Below are 17,184 nucleotides of genomic sequence, written 5' to 3'. Positions count from 1 at the left end.
TAGTGAGCTAGATATTTTCTCTCCTGTGGCTTTCCTTGTGACCCAACCTGTGTCTGTGAATCCTGTGGATTGTCTGAGATATTCCTGCAGAGTGTGGTAGAGGCATGGAGAGAGAGAGAGAGGACTTGTAAGCCAAGATGCAAGAAACAAGCTGGGGACCTAACCTACCTGTCAATCAAGAGGAAGATTCCAAACGGAATGTTCCCAGGAGTGGCAGTTGGGGTTTTCTGGCTACAGAGAGAGGAGAAAAAGCAAAAACTTGGCTTTTGAGTTGGTTGTCTCTCTTTGAGAGTTAAGCTGGCCAGGAGAAACTGAGAGACTTTGGACTTTGTTTCTCTCTGGGGTTGAAGCTGAGAAAGGAGACAAGCCTGGCTGAAGGAGAGATTTTGAACTATGTTTCTCTCTGGGTTTAAGCTGAGAGACCTCGCTGGCTTTGTGAAGAAGAAGGAAGATTTTAAACAGCTGTTGTCCTCCATCTCTCTGTCTTACAGAGTTACAGTTTGTAACTGGACTACTTTCTCAAACCCTAAAATTCTCCTTCATTTTAGATTAGGGACATCCTCATCCCTCTTACCTCAGTTTCCTATCCTGTTATCCCAATAAACCCCTTGACTTGAAAAAGGAAAAGAAAAGAGTATCTTTATAGTTTACTCAAGGGGGGAGGGAAGAAGCCAAAGGCTTCAAGAAGAACTGGGAGGTGAGGGATGCAGAAAGGAGAGGGTTGGAGAAGGGAGGGAGTGAAGGGGGAGGAGGTTAGAAAGATATACTGATTCATCAGCCATCAATAGGGATTAGTAGGCAAACCCCAAAGCAGTTCCTTTGTGTAGCAATTCCCCTGTGTGGTAGCATCCCTGTGTACCAGCATCTCTCATTCCTACCTCCATTACAACCAAGCAGTTTCAGGTTCCCTTAGCAGCTCTCTCTAGTCACAAACCAGCCAGAGCATAATCATTTGCAGCAACAAGAAATAATTTCCTCAGTTTACTTATTCTATTTCAAGAGCTGTTTGAGATACCTAAGCCATCTGTCAGTGAGATCTTTCCTTTGAGCCTTGTTCCTACTACCTTCAATTCCTTACCACTTTTTATATTAACTAAGGGGAGTTAATTTAGTTAGTTGTAGGAATTAGGTTTGTAGGTAGAGAAGTATTAAATAGTGCAGGTTATCAACTTGATTGGGGGGGGATTTATTTATAGTTTTTAGAGAGATCATCCCAATTCCCTTCCTTTCCCTTTCCCTTATCTTAAAATAAACTATTATTTTAGTTTATATACATATAATTTCAGCATAATATTTCACTGGGTAAGAGTTCAAAAGGATGGGCAGGTATGGATGGGTTGCAATCTGCCTCATTGAAGGGCATATATATATATATATATATATATATATAAGATAAATCCATTTGGTTATCTGAATATTGCAAGCCATTGGGAAATCAAGACAAAAATAAAGCAGCCTCCATTTACAAAGAGCTTAACTTTACCTGAGAGAATATAACATCTATATAAATAAACACAATACAAGACCGTTGAAGGAGAGAACATAGTTTAGGGAAGGGGAACTAGACAAGGGGTCAAAGCCTTGAAAACAAGAATTATATAAGTAGAGATGAAGAAAGAATGTATTCTGGCATGGGAAATTCTTGTATGAATGTGCAAAGGAGAAAGAAATAGAGTACCAAATCTAAAAGAGCTGGTAGTCCACTTTGGTTCAAATGTAGAATTTGTGAAGGGGAATACTGTGAAATAAGGCAGGAAAGGTTAACAGAAATCAGAAAGTTTTAATAAAATCTGCCAGAATTTGTCTGGCCTACACTGATAATCTGGGTGAGGAGAAATACAGACTTGAATTAGACCAATGGATGTGATAAGGAAAGGACAAACTGTACAAAAACTGCAGTTTGAATCATAAGGACTTGCTACTAATTAGATATAAGGGGCAAAGGAGGAAAAAAGGGTCAAGGTGACTACAGTTTCAGGAAGAAAAGGAAGACTCACTGGTAATAGTAATCCCTAGCAACTGGGAGAATAAGGATGTCATCAACAGAAAAAGAGAAATAGAAGGAGGAATGAACTTCAAAAAGAAGATTATCAGTTCTGTTTTAAATAAATTGAATTGAGGTACCACTGGAACAAGGAAGATGAAATCAGAATCAGAGAGATTTTGGAGTCCAAATCCTGCCTTAGTGCCTTTTCTAATGTCAGTGTTATCACCCAACTAAACACCGAGAGAAAGAGATATTTTTCTCAACTATAGATAAGGGAAATACTCTCAATCAAACAAGGGATTGAGAAGATCCAAAAAGAGACAAACAGACAGTTTTGATTATACAACATTGAAAAGGTTTTGTATAAACAAAATCAATGCTGTTAGAATTTAAGGGGAAACAATATCCTTGGGAAATCTTTGCACTAAATTTTTCTGATAAAGATCCGACATCCAAATTATGTAGAAAATTAAAAAAAAAAACATAACAAGAGCTATTCCCCAACAAATAAAAAAATCAAAGGATACAATCAGTCTGTTCTCAAACGAAAAATGATCCACCAACTACATGAAAAAAATGCTGTCAATAAAAATTAAAAAATGCAAATTGAAGCAACTCTGAGGTTCCATTTGATACTCATCAGATGGGCAAAAAGGATGAAAAAAAAAGGAAAATAACAATCACTGGAGGAGCTGTCATAGGCTAGGCATACCAATTTAATACTGGTGGAATTATGAATTAGTTCAGCTATTCTGGAGAGCTATGCCTCCAAAATCACCAAACTCTATATATCCTTTGAGTCAAAAATATGATTCCTAAGCTTATATTTCAAAGAAATCAAAGAAAAAGGAAAGAATCCACATGCACAAAAGCATTTATAACAACACTTTTTGTTGTAGCAAAGAACTGGAAACAAAGATAGTGACCATCACTACCTGGGAAATGGCTAAACAAATTATGGTATATTAATGGAATGGTATGATGTTTTAAGAATAAGAGAACTTCAGAGAAATCTGAATGATGATCACAATTCCAAAAGACTAATAATTAATCATGCTTCCCCAACTCTAGTTATGAACTTGAAGTACAGTGATTTATACATTTATAAACATAGCTAATGTTTATATTTATTTTGTTTAATTAAGGTCCTTTCTCACAGAGGGAAGTAGTGACTGTAAAAAGAAGAAAATAAAGAAAACATGAGTAAAACTCTAAAAAGGTACAGAAGAGAGCAGAAGGAATTTCAAAAGCAGAGCAATATTAGAACTACCAAGTTAAATTTAAAATAATCTTTTAAGAAGAAGCTGTGTGTAACAGAGTGTTATATATAATCCTTTTTGTTGTTGTTCTTTATATAAGGAAATGGTCGTGTTTGTGGATGTTTGTCAACTTCATAATAAGGGGGAAAAAAAGGCCAATTTGCAGCTATCCTTTCCAAGGAAGGGGGAAAGAAGCTACAGGAGTGACTAAAAGATTTGTCCAGTGTGGGGAAAGAAGTTTGCTGAATTTAACTGAACATAAGAAAAAGTGCAGCAATCATTTTTTGGGTCCTTTTCTAACTGATAATACTACTAGTAGTAACAAATCTAGAATATTTTGACATTGTGATTTTCATTGGACATTGTTTTCCTTAGTGAATTTTATATTTTATCTATTACAGAAACTAAGCAACAAATTATTCTTTCTGAATATTGCTTACCCGAAGCTCTACTTCTTTGCCAAGTAAATCATAGAGAGATGCCCCTTTTGATGTAATTTCAGAAGCAAGCTGTCTAGCTGCTTTCAAATCTGCAATCTGGAATAAAAAAATGGAAAGCTTTAGTGATGTCCTATGTTAGGTGATTTGAAAATTTAAGATGCATATAATTAGAATGTTAACAGTAACCCTGACTTTTTGTTAGCTTAATTCCCATAGTTTCCCATAGCTGACCACACTCTGCCTTCTGGATCAAAGCACTTAGGAGTCAGTAGCAGGAGGAAAACCAGACACTTCCCACATCTCTCTCCATGACAACCTGAGGAGCACAGTGCTAGAATTTAATAGTATTCAGAAGTAACAGGAATGTTTAATGACTTTCCAGTATCCTTACTTGCCCAAGCCTCTGAGTAAAAAACCTTTGTCAGGTAATTATGGAGGTCTTCCTTCTTGTCTTGTCCTGAAATTGCATCACTTCTGAAGCCCACCCTTACCCCAGTCTCTTCTGGAGAAATTGCTTTGGAAAGCACTGAAAGGTTAATTACAAAGGTCTGTCCCTTTCTGTCTTTTGCATGTCCTTTCCCAAATATCCACTTGACTTCACGCGGCTAGAAGATGGGGAAGGAGATGAGAAAATCTAGAATAGGTTTAAAGATTTGAGGGATACAGACCTAAGAATTAGAGGAGCAGTTTCTTTTTTTTTTTACTTGGACCTTTTCTATGCTAGGCAGAAAGGCAATTAATAAGACAAGGGAAGACTATTAAGAAAATCAAGATTAGGAGAGGGAAAATTGTCATTGGAGTTAGAGTTTGTCCTAGGTAAACATTTCCTCAGGAAAGCAACTAAGAGTCCTATTACATTTAGAAAGAATTTTAGCATCCTCTTCACCAAAACATTGAAGCAAATAGATCATTCATTATTATCCACATTTTCTACCTAGGGTAACCAAGGTTTAGAATGGTGAAATAATTTGCCCTTAATAACAAAGTTATCAAGTGGCAGATATGAAACTCATATCTACATCTCCTTTCTCTAAAATAACTGCCCTTCCCACTAATGTGAAAGTGTACATGGATAGAAGTTTGTTCCATAAAAATGAATTTCTAAGGTTGAGACGAACTTTATCTTTCTCCTTCTCCCTGAATATCTGCTCCATCATCTTTCTGTCTTTAAAACTCAATCTTTGTAAGATAGTTAAAACAATTATTATTTATTCTTATTTATAAATGAGAAAACTAAAGCTTAGAGTGGAAAATTTTGCCATGATGATAAATAATGATAACATTTCTATGATACTTTAAAGTTATCAAATACTTTTCAAATATTATCTTTAATAAGTGAAGTTGAAATTCAAACCCAAGTTTTCAGAATCCAAATCCAGGGTTTCCTTCTACTGAACACTATAGGTCAGTGAGGGCGAATCTATGACAGGGGTACCAAAGATGGGCACACAAAGCACTCTCTGTGGGCACACTGCCACCCTCCCTCCCCACCTCCAGAGTTCAATACTAGAAAGACAGAGGGACTTACGCAGAGCTGCTCCCTTCTCCCTCTCCACCATGTCTGACATTTTTTTTTCACATCACCCGCCCCTCTACCTAGCAACCCAATGGGAGTTCTTTCTCCCTCCCCTGTGTGGGGTAAGGTTGGGGGGAAGCGAGGTATACCCAGCATGTGGTGGGGAGGGGGCACAGCACTCAGTCTGGGGGCATGGGCACAACACTCAGTCTGGGGATTGGGGTTGGGGCAGGGCCCAGCAGTCCATCTCGAAAAGGTTCGCCATCACTGCTAGAGGTACTTAATTAGTTCTTCAATGAACAAGTGAATGAAACAAATAATTTTATTTCACAACTACAGGAATATATTTTGCTTTACCTTTGAGCCAAGATCGAATTTGAATTTGCTGATATCTTCCTCTCCTATTTCAGAGCCTTCCATTCCTTTGGTCTTCATAGCATTATAGAGGACGGATGTGATTTTCAATAGTTCCTTTACTGCATATCCATCTGCTTGATATAGTTTCTTTGTGTTAAGTTTTATATGAGCTTTGGTAGCCTATTTTTAGAAAGGAAAAAAAATCAGGTCTCTTCCATTTCATAAAAATCTTGTATGGACAACTCGAAACATGTCTAAATTAAAAGGAAAACCTCCAAGAGCAGATTAATACTATATTAATTATTATACTATATTAATAATCACATTAAGTAAAATAAAATAAAAGCTGATCAGGGGAAAAGGGAAAGAATCTATTTATAGCAGCTCTTTTTGTGGTAGCAAAGAAATAGAAATTGAGAAAATGCCCATCAATTGAGGAATGGCTAAATAAGTTGTGGCATATGATTGTGATGGGATACTAATATGCTATAAGAAATAATCAGGAGGTTCTGTTTAGAAAAACATGAAAAGATTTGCATGAAATAAGAGAGATATGAGAACCAAAAGAATGTTGCATAAGGTAATGACAATATTGTTCAGAGAGTACATGTGAGTTATTTTGAGTAATTTGACACATGTATATGTGAAATTATACAATGCATAGTTCCACATATCAGTTCTTTTTCTGAAGGTGGATATCATCTTCCATCATTAGTCCTTTGTAGTTGATTCAACTATTCCTATGTTGACCTTCTCATGTATTGGGTAGGGAGGGAAAGAATATGCTTGGAATTCCAATGTAAACAAAAAAAAGTATTGAAAAACAGGACTAGAAAATGCTATGAAAAATCTAAATAACCCTGAGGTTTCACCTCATATCCAGCAAAACTGTAATGTCAAAATATGGGAATAGTCGATGCTGGAGGAATTGTGGAAAAACATGTACATTAATGAATGGTTGGTGGAGCTATAACCATTGGTGGTATAACCATTCTGGCAAATAATTTGGAATTATGCAAATAAAGTGATGAAAAGGTCTATACTCTTTGATCTACTGTTTCTGTTGTTAGGCATATACCCCAAGATGGTCAGTGGCAAAATGAAAAGATCCATATATACTAAAATATTTCTAGCAAGTCTTCTTTATGGTAGCAAAAAAACTTTAAACAAAATAGATGTCTATGGATTGGAGAATGGCAAGGGGTATGCTTGAACCAGCTCAAATTGGCTTATGAAAGTCAATAGTTAAGTTTTCAGTGTGAGCATTTTAACTTTGGAAATAGACAAATTCTACAAATCAGGGCTTGGTTTACTGTTTGGTCGACTGTCTAGATTTAAGAAAGTGATGATGTTAATAATATAGATTAAACTTAAAAGTATGTCAAACATCTTTTTTTTCTAGTTAGGCAACTGTTGAGCATTTACCAATATCACTAGGTATGACTAAGGTACATAAATATGAAATATTACTGTTGTAAGAAACAATGAGCCGGATAAATACAGAGAAGCACAGAAAGTCTTATGTTAACTGAAGAAAAGCTGGGAAAACATAGATACAATGACTATAACAATGTAAATGGAAAGAACAGAAACAGTACTGCAAAATTACACAACAAACTTATCCCTAAAGAAGAGCTATGAGAAGATACTCCCCCCTAAGCCACCTCCATCCTGTACCATCCTCCCCTGATCTTTTTCAGAGGGTTGGGGCCCACAGGAATAGAATATTACAAATGTTAGACTTTTTAAATACGTTGATTGGTTTTGCTAAATTTGTTTTCTCTTCTTCCTCTTTTTAACACTTTGTAATACTAGCATGACTTTCTGGAAGGGAGTTAGAATGAAGAGATACAAGGGGATATATAGGTGATATGAAAACAAAAAATAATAATTTTTTAAATAATTAAACATTGTAGACAAGAACCTGAAATAAGCTTTAGTTAGGAGTCATCTATATCTAATTTCCTTGATTTTACAATGGAAACTATGAACTAACCATAAATTGTGCAATTGCCTTAATGAAAAAAACTCGATCTTGCTCTGTGTCAACATCAGAAGGGATATCAGTCTGAGGCTCATACCTACAGACAGGAGAAAAACACAAATCAAACAGGTAGAAGGTCTACTAAGTAGAACATGTGAAGCTGACACATTTGGAAAGCAGAAAATGAACAATGCACATATCTATACATTCCTGGCTAAATGAGCAAAGTAAAGAACATATTCAATACCAAAGCTTCAATATTAATACAAAAATATTATTGGCTAACCACCTATGTGAACAGACAAAGAAATAACTTAAGTGAAATTCAGAAATGAAAGTTTTGGCTGAGTGTGCAAAGCAAAACTGATATTTTGTTCATAACTCAAATTTAGGCTTAAGTCTTCCAAATGTCATTAAGTAGGTAATCACTAAGTAAGTAGTCAGTTCTTGGACTAGAAATACATTAAACTAAAAATAATATATTCATGAAAACAATGACAGAATTTGTTGGTGTTAACTTTTTCAGTCTTGATGTATCTTCACAGATATTTAAAATAAGGGAAAATACAAATTATTACTATAACAGTAACATAAGAATTATAGTTTCAAGATAGACTTCTGCCAAGTGTAGTCTTTGTGTGGTTGGATGACCAGACTGAGACACCTATTACCTACTAAGAAATGTCTTCCTTTGGGCTAATGTATTCTCTCTCATACACCTTTCTTAATTTTTAGCTAACGATCCCACTAAACTCTAATTTCATTAAACTGGTCTGTATGCCCCAAGACAGTATCTGTGAAAGCAACAAATAGTAAAAGCAATGATAATAAAATCTAGAAATCAAATTTAACCATTAACAAAGTACTAACCTCTTAACAAGCCAGAGGAGCACTTCAGATACAAGTCCAAAGTTTGGTGTACGAAAATTCTCCATAGAGATGTGTCGTGGGTATCCCAGGGCTCTCATCATTTCTGTAAAATCTATTCACCATAAAATATGATCTAATTAACTATATTTTCAGAAGTTTATCTAATCTATGAGTTATCTAGGATCCTAACATTCCATTCTTTGAACCTTTAGGTTATTTCACTGCTATGGTTGATAAGATTCTCAGTTGGAAAGAAAGAGATAAAACTCTAATAACTCTACTTACTGTTTTAAATCTTATAAATTTTTTATGAGATTGCCAATTTATTAAAATGGAGCTTGAAGGATTAACTATGAACTTTATTTACTACTATAATCACTGTCCCCTTTTACCATTAATAATGGTAACTAGTTGTCTTTTCTTTTTACACTTGATCTTAGCTAAAAGGCCAAGGAGAAATTGTCCTTTCTTTTTAACTCAACTTTTGTTAACAGAGGGAATTAGTTGAATTCTCAGGATAATATTTAGATTTTTTATTAATCAGATTAAGAAAGGTCCTCAGTATAAGACAATAAAGAAACATCAGTACTCAACATGTATTCCCCAAATGGTGTATGCCATCCAGATTTTTTAAAGGAGAAACTATTGGAGCATAAGAAGGAAATATAGAATAAAACTATGCTAGTAGGAGACTAGATCCATTAGATCAAGATAAATCAAACCAAAAAAGAAATAATAAAGAAGTAAGAAATGTGAATGTAATCTTAGAAAAATCAAAGTTAATAGATATATGGAGAAAAGTAAATAGGGATAAAAAGGAATACACTTTCTTTTCAGCAGCACATGGTACATTCACAAAGATTGACCATGTACTAGGGCATAAAAAACATTGCAAATAAATGCCGAAAAGCAGAAATAATAAATGAAACTTTTTCAGATCATAATACAATAAAAATAAAGGTACATGGAGAGGCAAATAAAAAAATTGATTAGAAATTAAATAATCTAATTCTCCAAAATTGGTTGGTTAAAGAACAAATCATAGAAATAATTAATGATTTCATTGAAGAGAATGACAATGAAGAAACCACATATCAAAATTTTGGAGATACTGCAAAAGCAGTACTCAGGGAAGAATTTATATCCCTCAGTACCCATAGTAACAAAAAAGAAAAAGAGATTAATGAATTGGGCATGCAATTAAAAAAAACTAGAAAAAGAACACATTAAAAACCCTCAGATAAAGACTAAATTAGAAATCCTAAAATCAAAGGAGAAATTAATAAAATTTAAAGTAAAATAACTATTGAACTAATAAATAAAACTAGCAGCTAATATTTTGAAAAAATAAAGTATTGGTTAATCTAATTAAGAGAAAGAAAGAAAAGAATCAAATTAACAGTATCATGAATGAAAATGATGATCTCACCACTAATGAAGGGGAAATTAAAATAATTATTCAGAACTATTTTGCCCAATGATATGGCAAAAATATGGCAATCTAGGTGGAATGAATTAATATTTACAATAACATAAATTGCCTAGCTTAACAGAGGAGGAAATAGAACACTTAAATAATCCCATATTAGAAAAAGAAATTGAATAAGTCATCAAAGAACTCTAAGAAAAAAATCATCAGGACCAGATGGATTTACAAATGAATTCTATCAAATATTTAAAGATCAATTAATCTCAATACTCTACAAACTATTTGACAAAATAAGCGAAGGAGTCTTACCAAATTCTTTTTATGATACAAACATGGTACTGATTCCCAAGCCAGGAAGGCCAAAAACAGAGAAGGAAAACTACAGACCAATCTCCTTAATGAACATAGATGCAAAAATATTAAATAAAATACTAGCTAAAAGGCTACAACAAGTTATCACTAGGATTATTCACTGACCAGGTGGGATTTATACCAGGAATTCAAGGATGATTTAGTATTAGGAAAACCACCCACATAATTGACCATATCAATAACCAAACAAATAGAAATCATTTGATTATCCCAATAGATGAGGAAAACACCTTTGACAAAATACAACACCCATTCCTATTGAAAACACTAGCAAATGGGTGTAGCTGGGTGGCTCAGTGGATTGAGAACCAGGTCTAGAGATCCTATGTTCAAATCTGGTCTCAGATACTTCCCAGCTGTGTGACCCGGGGCAAGTCACTTGACCCCCATTGCCTAGCCCTTACCACTCCTTCTGCATTAGAACTAATACACAGTATTGATTCCAAGGTGGAAGGTAAGGGTTTAAAAAAACAAAACACTAGCAAATATAGGAATCGAAGGGCCTTTACTCAAAATATTAAATAGTGTTTACTATAAACCATCAGCTAGTATCATCTGCAATGGAGATAAGTTAGATGTCTTCCCAATAAGATCAGAAATGAAGCAGATATGCCCATTATCACCACTATTACTTAATATTGTAATAGAAATGCTAGCAATAGTAATTAGAAAAGAAAAAAGAAATTGAAGTAGGCAATGAGGAAACTAAACTATCACTCTTTGCAGATGACATAATGGTATACCTAGAGAACAGGAAATTATCTGAAATCAACTGAAAATCAACTGAAAAACTGGTAGAAACAATTGATAACTTTAGCAAAGTTGCAGGGTACAAAATAAACCCACATAAATCATCAGCATTCCTATGTGTTTCCATAAAAACCCAGCAGTAAGAGTTAGAAATTGAAACTCCATTTAAAATTACTCTAGACAAGATAAAATACCTGAGAATCTACTTGCCAAGACAAATTCAGGAATTATATGAACTTAACTACAAAACACTCTTCACACAAATAAAACTAGATCTAAACAATTGGGAAAACATCAGTTGCTCATAGGTAGGTTGAGCTAATATAATAAAAATGACAATCCTACCTAAATTAATTTACTTATTCAATGCTATACTTATCAAACTACCAAAACACTTTTTTATATAATTAGAAAAAATTATTACAAAAGTTCATCTGGATGAACAAAAGATCAAGAATATCAAGGGAAATAATGAAAAAAATGTGAAGGATGGAGGCCTAGTTTTACCAGATCTCAAACTATACTATAAAGCAGTCATCATCAAAACTATATGGTATTGGCTTAGAGACAGAAGGGTGGATCAATGGAATAGACGGGGTAAATGACAGTAGCAAGATAGTGTTTGATAAACCCAAAGATCCCAGCTTTGGGGACAAGAACCCACTATTTGACAAAAACTGCTGGGAGAATTAGAAACCAGTATGGGAGAAATTTGGTTTAGATCATCATCTTACACCCTATACCAAAATCAACTCAGAGTGGGTAAATGACTTAAATATAAAGACAGAAATCAAACCAATTAGGTGAACATAAAATAGTATATCTGTCAAATCTAGGGGAAGGGAAGGAATTTAAGACCAAGCAGGAGGTAGAAAACACTACAAAATATAAAATGAATAATTCTTATTATGTTAAATTAAAAAGCTTCTGTACAAACAAAACTAGTACAACCAAAATTTTAAAAAACTTTATAACAAAAAACTCTGACAAAGGTCTCATTTCTAAAATTTATAAGGAGTTGAGTCAATAATCAAGCCATTCCTCAATTGACAAATGGTCAAGGAACACAAATAGGCAGTTTTTAGATAAAGAAATCAAAACTATCAATAAGCACATGAAAAAGTATTCTAAATCTCTCAAAAATGGAGTAATGAAAATTAAAACAACTCTGAGGTACCACCTCATACCTAACAGATTGGCCAATATGACAGTAAAGAAAAATAATAAATGTTGGAGGGGAAGTGGCAAAATTGGGACACTAATGCATTGCTGGTGGAGTTGTGAATTAATCCAGCCATTCTGGAAGGCAATTTGGAATTATGCACAAAGGGTTTTAAAAGAATGCATACCCTTTGATCAAGTAATGCCACTGCTGGGTTTGTGCCTCAGTGCAATAATAAGGAACAATACTTGCACAAAAACATTCATAGCTGCACTCTTTGTGGTGGCAAAAAATTGGAAAACGAGGGGGTGTCCCTTGATTGGGGAATGGCTGAATAAATTGTGGTATATGATGGTGATGGAATACTATTATGCTGTAAGGATTAATGATATGGAAGATTTACATATGAACTGGGAGAACCTCAATAAACTGAGGGAAAATGAAATGAGCAGAACCAGAAGAACACTGTACACAGAAAGTAAAACATTGTGGAAAAATCCAATGTAATGGACCTTGCTACTAGTAGCAATAAAACAAGCCAGGCCACTCCTAGAGGGCTTATATAAAAGAATGCTATCCACATTGAGAGAAAGAACTATGGGAGTAGAAATGCAAAGCAAAACATATGACATCACTTATCACATAGACATCACTTATCACATGTATATATGTGTATGTGATTTGGGGTTTAGGCTTTTTAAAAATCACTTTATAGCAAAAATGAATAACATAGAAATAGATGTCATGACAATATTTGCACAACTCAGTGGAATTGCTTGTCAGTTCTGGGAGGGGGGATGGAAGAGGGAAGAGAAATAAAATGAATCATGGAAACATGGAAAAATATTTTAAATTAATTAATTAAAAAAAAAAAGATCCTACCTTCACATACTTCTTGGAATCTCTTATACCAAAAAGACAACTTTTAAGGGAGGAATAAAGTCTTCCCCATATACATAAAACATTGGAAAAATGTAAGATGATGGTCAAGAATTATAAAGTTTATTCTAAAAGTCTACTAATTTAACTATGATTTTGCTTACTATTTTCATCTTAGTATTCTTACATTAAATCCATAATAAATGTCAGTGTATAGCACTGAACAGTTTACACAGTACTCTATCTCACTTAAAAATAATAGCTTATATAGTGATTTATATTCACGAAGTGCTTTAGATAAAACTCTTTCAGCTAAAGAGAAAATGACTTCTCTATAGTCATATAGCTAGCAGAACTCAGAAGTGGGATTTCAACTCAGGTCTCCAGACTCAAAATGCTCTTTCTTCTACATCAGTTTGTCTCCTTTGAGCTTCACAAACACTGGTGAAGTAATCAGGGCAGACATTGTTATGCCTATAAAATAAGATACCCAGAAAAGTCCAGTAACTTTCCAAAGTTGGGCAACCAAAACAGTCATGAATCATGAATCAAATTAAGATCTTCCTAACTCCAAAACAAGTCTTGTCAACCACAGTGTCCCACAAATGCATAGCAATGCTCGTAATCTTCCAACAATGCTCTCTCAAGTATCTCTACCTCTTCTCTCTGTAATGCTGCCTTAAAAGGTTGGCCCTTGGTAAAACTGTAGAGAGATTTATCCTGTGTCCCACTTTGCTTTAAGCTTCTGAGTCCAATATGTGTGTCATCTCCAAGACAGTTTGGAGGAAGGAATATAGAAAAGGTGATCCTGACTGATGATAATGTCCTTTCCAATTACATTTACATCGTAAAAGTGAATAAAGAAAAATGGTCTAAGGATACAAATGTGCAATTCTCAAGGAAAGCCACCCAAGTTCTCTATAGGTATATGAAAAAGAGTGCTCCAAATCACCAATTAAAAAATGTACATTAAAGCAACTCTGAGGATCTATCTCATATTCATCAGACTGGGAAAGTTGATGGAAAAGGAAAATGACAAATGTTGGAAGGACTGTGAGAAAACAAACAATGGTGCTCTTGTCAATGGAGTTGTGAATATAGCCATTCAGGAAAGTAATTTTGAATTATCCTAGAAAAGTTACTAAGCTATGCATGCCCCTTAACCTAGTGGTACTACTACTAGTCATACTCAAAAGAGATCAAAGAGAAATGGTTGATATAAACGTGTTTATATAAACTTTCTTCTTGTGGGAGCAAAGAATTGGAAAACAAGGAGGTACCCATCAATTGAGGAATGGCTGGAACAAATTACACGATATAGTAATATATTGTGCCACAAGAAATGTAGAGATAAAAATGTAGAGGTAAAAAAATTCAGAAAAAAACAAACAGGAAAATGTATAAATGAATAGATGTAGGAGAACAATTTATATTATAACATCAATATTGTAAAAAAGAACAAATCTGAAAGACTTAAGGATGGTGTTCGATATAGCAATCAATCATGACTCCAGAGGGCAAAATGAATGCTATCCACCTCATGAGAGTGAGATCACCTCTCCAATATGCAGTAAGACACACATTTTTTGATATGGTCAATATGGATATTTGTTTTTGACAGACTAGGTTTATTTGTTATAAGGGTTTTGTATTTTATTTTCTGTGAGGGAAGGAGCAATGAGAGGTATTTAAAAATGCTTGATAATAGAAAAAAAATATTAATTTTTTAAAAAGTGAATGAAGGAAAATCATATTGCTTAATTCAATCAATAAAGTGAATCTCTAGGGAAGAATTTCAGGTAATGGTCCCTGGGTGATAAATTTAGTGAGGACACTATTCCCTGAAGGCATATCAAATAATCAGGGGTCACTGTACTACAATGAAGCAAACCCTGTCCCAAACCTTTACACCCAACTGTGTCTTTAAAAACTGTGAGATTTTAGACAAGGAACTTCTCCTATCTAAATCTTAGTTTCCTCCACTGTAAAATAAGTGGGCATTATCATAAGGATACTGACAGTTTTTATTATGATTATCATCCTTCTAAACTAAAATCCTATTGTCATTTGGAGACGTGCTAAGTTAGTGAAACATAAGTTCAGTCATAAGATATAAACATAAGATCCCATCAAACTGTAGTTTTGTGGGAGTTTGGGAGGGGATATAATGTGGAAAGAAGATTGGGAGATACCAGCTTAAGACTGAAGAGACTCCTGAATTTCTTAGCCTGATCTCCTGAAGGCCCCTTAGTGAATCCCAAGACTGGAGGTCAAATAACTTGTGACCATGATTGAAAAGAAAATGCTAGGGAAGCTTAGGAAGCAACATGCTGTAAAACTGACTCTTAGAACAAAGAATTAATTTTACTTTAAGTAGGAGTGCTTCGTATCTAGGCTGTATAAGTTACACAACCAATAAGTAGCACTATGCAGCAATTTGGGATAAAAAAAAATACTTTTCACAAAAGTGAGAAAGGTAGAGAAAAGAAAAATCGAACAGAGTGAAAAGGTTGGGAGGGATTTCTGGGGAAATATTTGACATTCAACTAGCAGGATTTGTTATCAGAACAAGAAAACACTTTCTGAACAGGGAGAGAAAAGAAGTGATCAAATAGTTTACAAATGTTAAGAAATCTATTTAACCTATAACAGTAGAAAGCTACACGCATCTTGTCCAAAGACATTTTCCACAAAAGTGGATGGAGAGTTCGTAGTGATGGGAGTTAGGGAGGAGATGGGCTGGGGAAGAAGTGAAAGAAGTAACTAAAAGAAACATTAATAGAGGTAGGACTCAAAAATACTGGATGAGATAATCTACTTTCTCCTTGTATCACTCATTATATTTTATTTTTCCTTCACTCATTACCAGAAGGATGGCCACCAGATGAATTTTAGTGACTAAGGCTAAAATAACACCTTCTTAGGGGTGTGAGGAAGGGGGGGGGGGGGAGGGGATGGCAAACTGCATCGGTAATACTTCCACTAAAGAGGTCTAAGTTTTTTTTGAAATCCTGGATTATTTCAAAGGCCAATAATTTCACAGGATTGGATACTTTTTCTTCCCACAAAAATTACAATCTCTTCTGCCTTAACAAATATTGATGAGCTCAAAAACGGGGTGGCCACTTTCCGATGCGAGCCGGTCTAATCTGGGCTGGTCTTTGGAGCCAAGCCTTACTAGAATCCTTTCCTGCAGTATTCTGCCCACCGACTGCACTAATTAAGTTTAGTTATTTAATAATTAAGGTTTAAAGGCATGAAAATGGTAAGAAGGTCCTTCCAGAGCCTATGTTCTGCTCACATTGCCTATAAGGCCCTAGCATCACCCAGCACTTGGCAAAGAGGCATGGCATGTGCAGGACTGAAGCATGAAGGCCATCACCAATAACAACGCCCTTTCAGTAAGGGTCAACCTAGGCATGGCCGCTGCTCACTCGCTTCCTCCTCCTCTTTGGTCAGTTTTGGGCGGCGGAGAAGCCAAGACGAAAGCTGAAGGATCCAGAAGCAGCCTTCTCAGCCTCGAGCAGCCAAGATTCACGGCTCCCTTTTCCGCCCCCACCCCCAGGGAACAGAGCAGGGCCCAGAACGGGGGCTGGGGGTTGTCTTACTCCTCAGGTCGCGGAAAGACATGATTGGTGATTTCTTTAGTGGCCTCAGTCGACCTCTACACTGGCGAGCCCCTGAACCTCAATCTTTAGCCGCCATCCCTGCAGTTGAGAAAAAGGAGGCGTAACTTAGGTGGTCGCTATGGCAATCACCAACGGAAGCCCGCGACGGCGCGAGATTGGGGACAAACCTAGAATAAGGCCTGAGGGTCTGCGCCTGCGCAAAAGGTTAAATTAGTTCTCGGAATGTAAAACCCGGAGGCTGGAATTTGTCAGTTTCTGGATTTAAATTACGCGTCTCCCCAAAACTAGGCGCCAGGGGCTTTGGTTAGAACTGAAAGGATGCCTTTAGAAGAAGCCGGGGGGTGGGGAGTGCGGGGGGGGGACGAGGGACCTTTTTCAGTTAATCCAGCAAAAAAGTGTCACAACTTCCCACCCCCTCCATATATATGCATATCATATACACACATATATATAATTTTATTTATATATGTATACACGCACCGATAGAAATATATATTATTTTAATATAACATAAATGCATAATAGATTTACAATATTGTAAAATATAATA

At 35.3% G+C, this 17,184-nt stretch overlaps 1 protein-coding gene across 1 annotated transcript in view; it reads right to left on the bottom strand.

Moving 5' to 3' along the window:
• The window catches only part of CLUAP1 (clusterin associated protein 1), a 48,351-nt gene extending 31,541 nt beyond the window's left edge, over window positions 1-16,810 (bottom strand). The window contains exons 1-5 of the mRNA XM_001363761.4: window positions 16,614-16,810; window positions 8,414-8,525; window positions 7,556-7,640; window positions 5,560-5,739; window positions 3,687-3,782 (exon numbers count right to left, since the gene is read on the bottom strand). Coding sequence (XP_001363798.1) covers window positions 3,687-3,782; window positions 5,560-5,739; window positions 7,556-7,640; window positions 8,414-8,525; window positions 16,614-16,635 — 495 coding nt within the window. The 5' untranslated portion in view covers window positions 16,636-16,810. The remainder of the gene's footprint in view (window positions 1-3,686; window positions 3,783-5,559; window positions 5,740-7,555; window positions 7,641-8,413; window positions 8,526-16,613) is intronic.
• Window positions 16,811-17,184: the final 374 nt, after the last annotated feature.

This window comes from Monodelphis domestica, chromosome 7 (genome assembly GCF_027887165.1).
Source record: "Monodelphis domestica isolate mMonDom1 chromosome 7, mMonDom1.pri, whole genome shotgun sequence".
Classification (NCBI taxonomy): domain Eukaryota; kingdom Metazoa; phylum Chordata; class Mammalia; order Didelphimorphia; family Didelphidae; genus Monodelphis; species Monodelphis domestica.
This window is presented reverse-complemented; position numbering and strand designations above follow the sequence as displayed.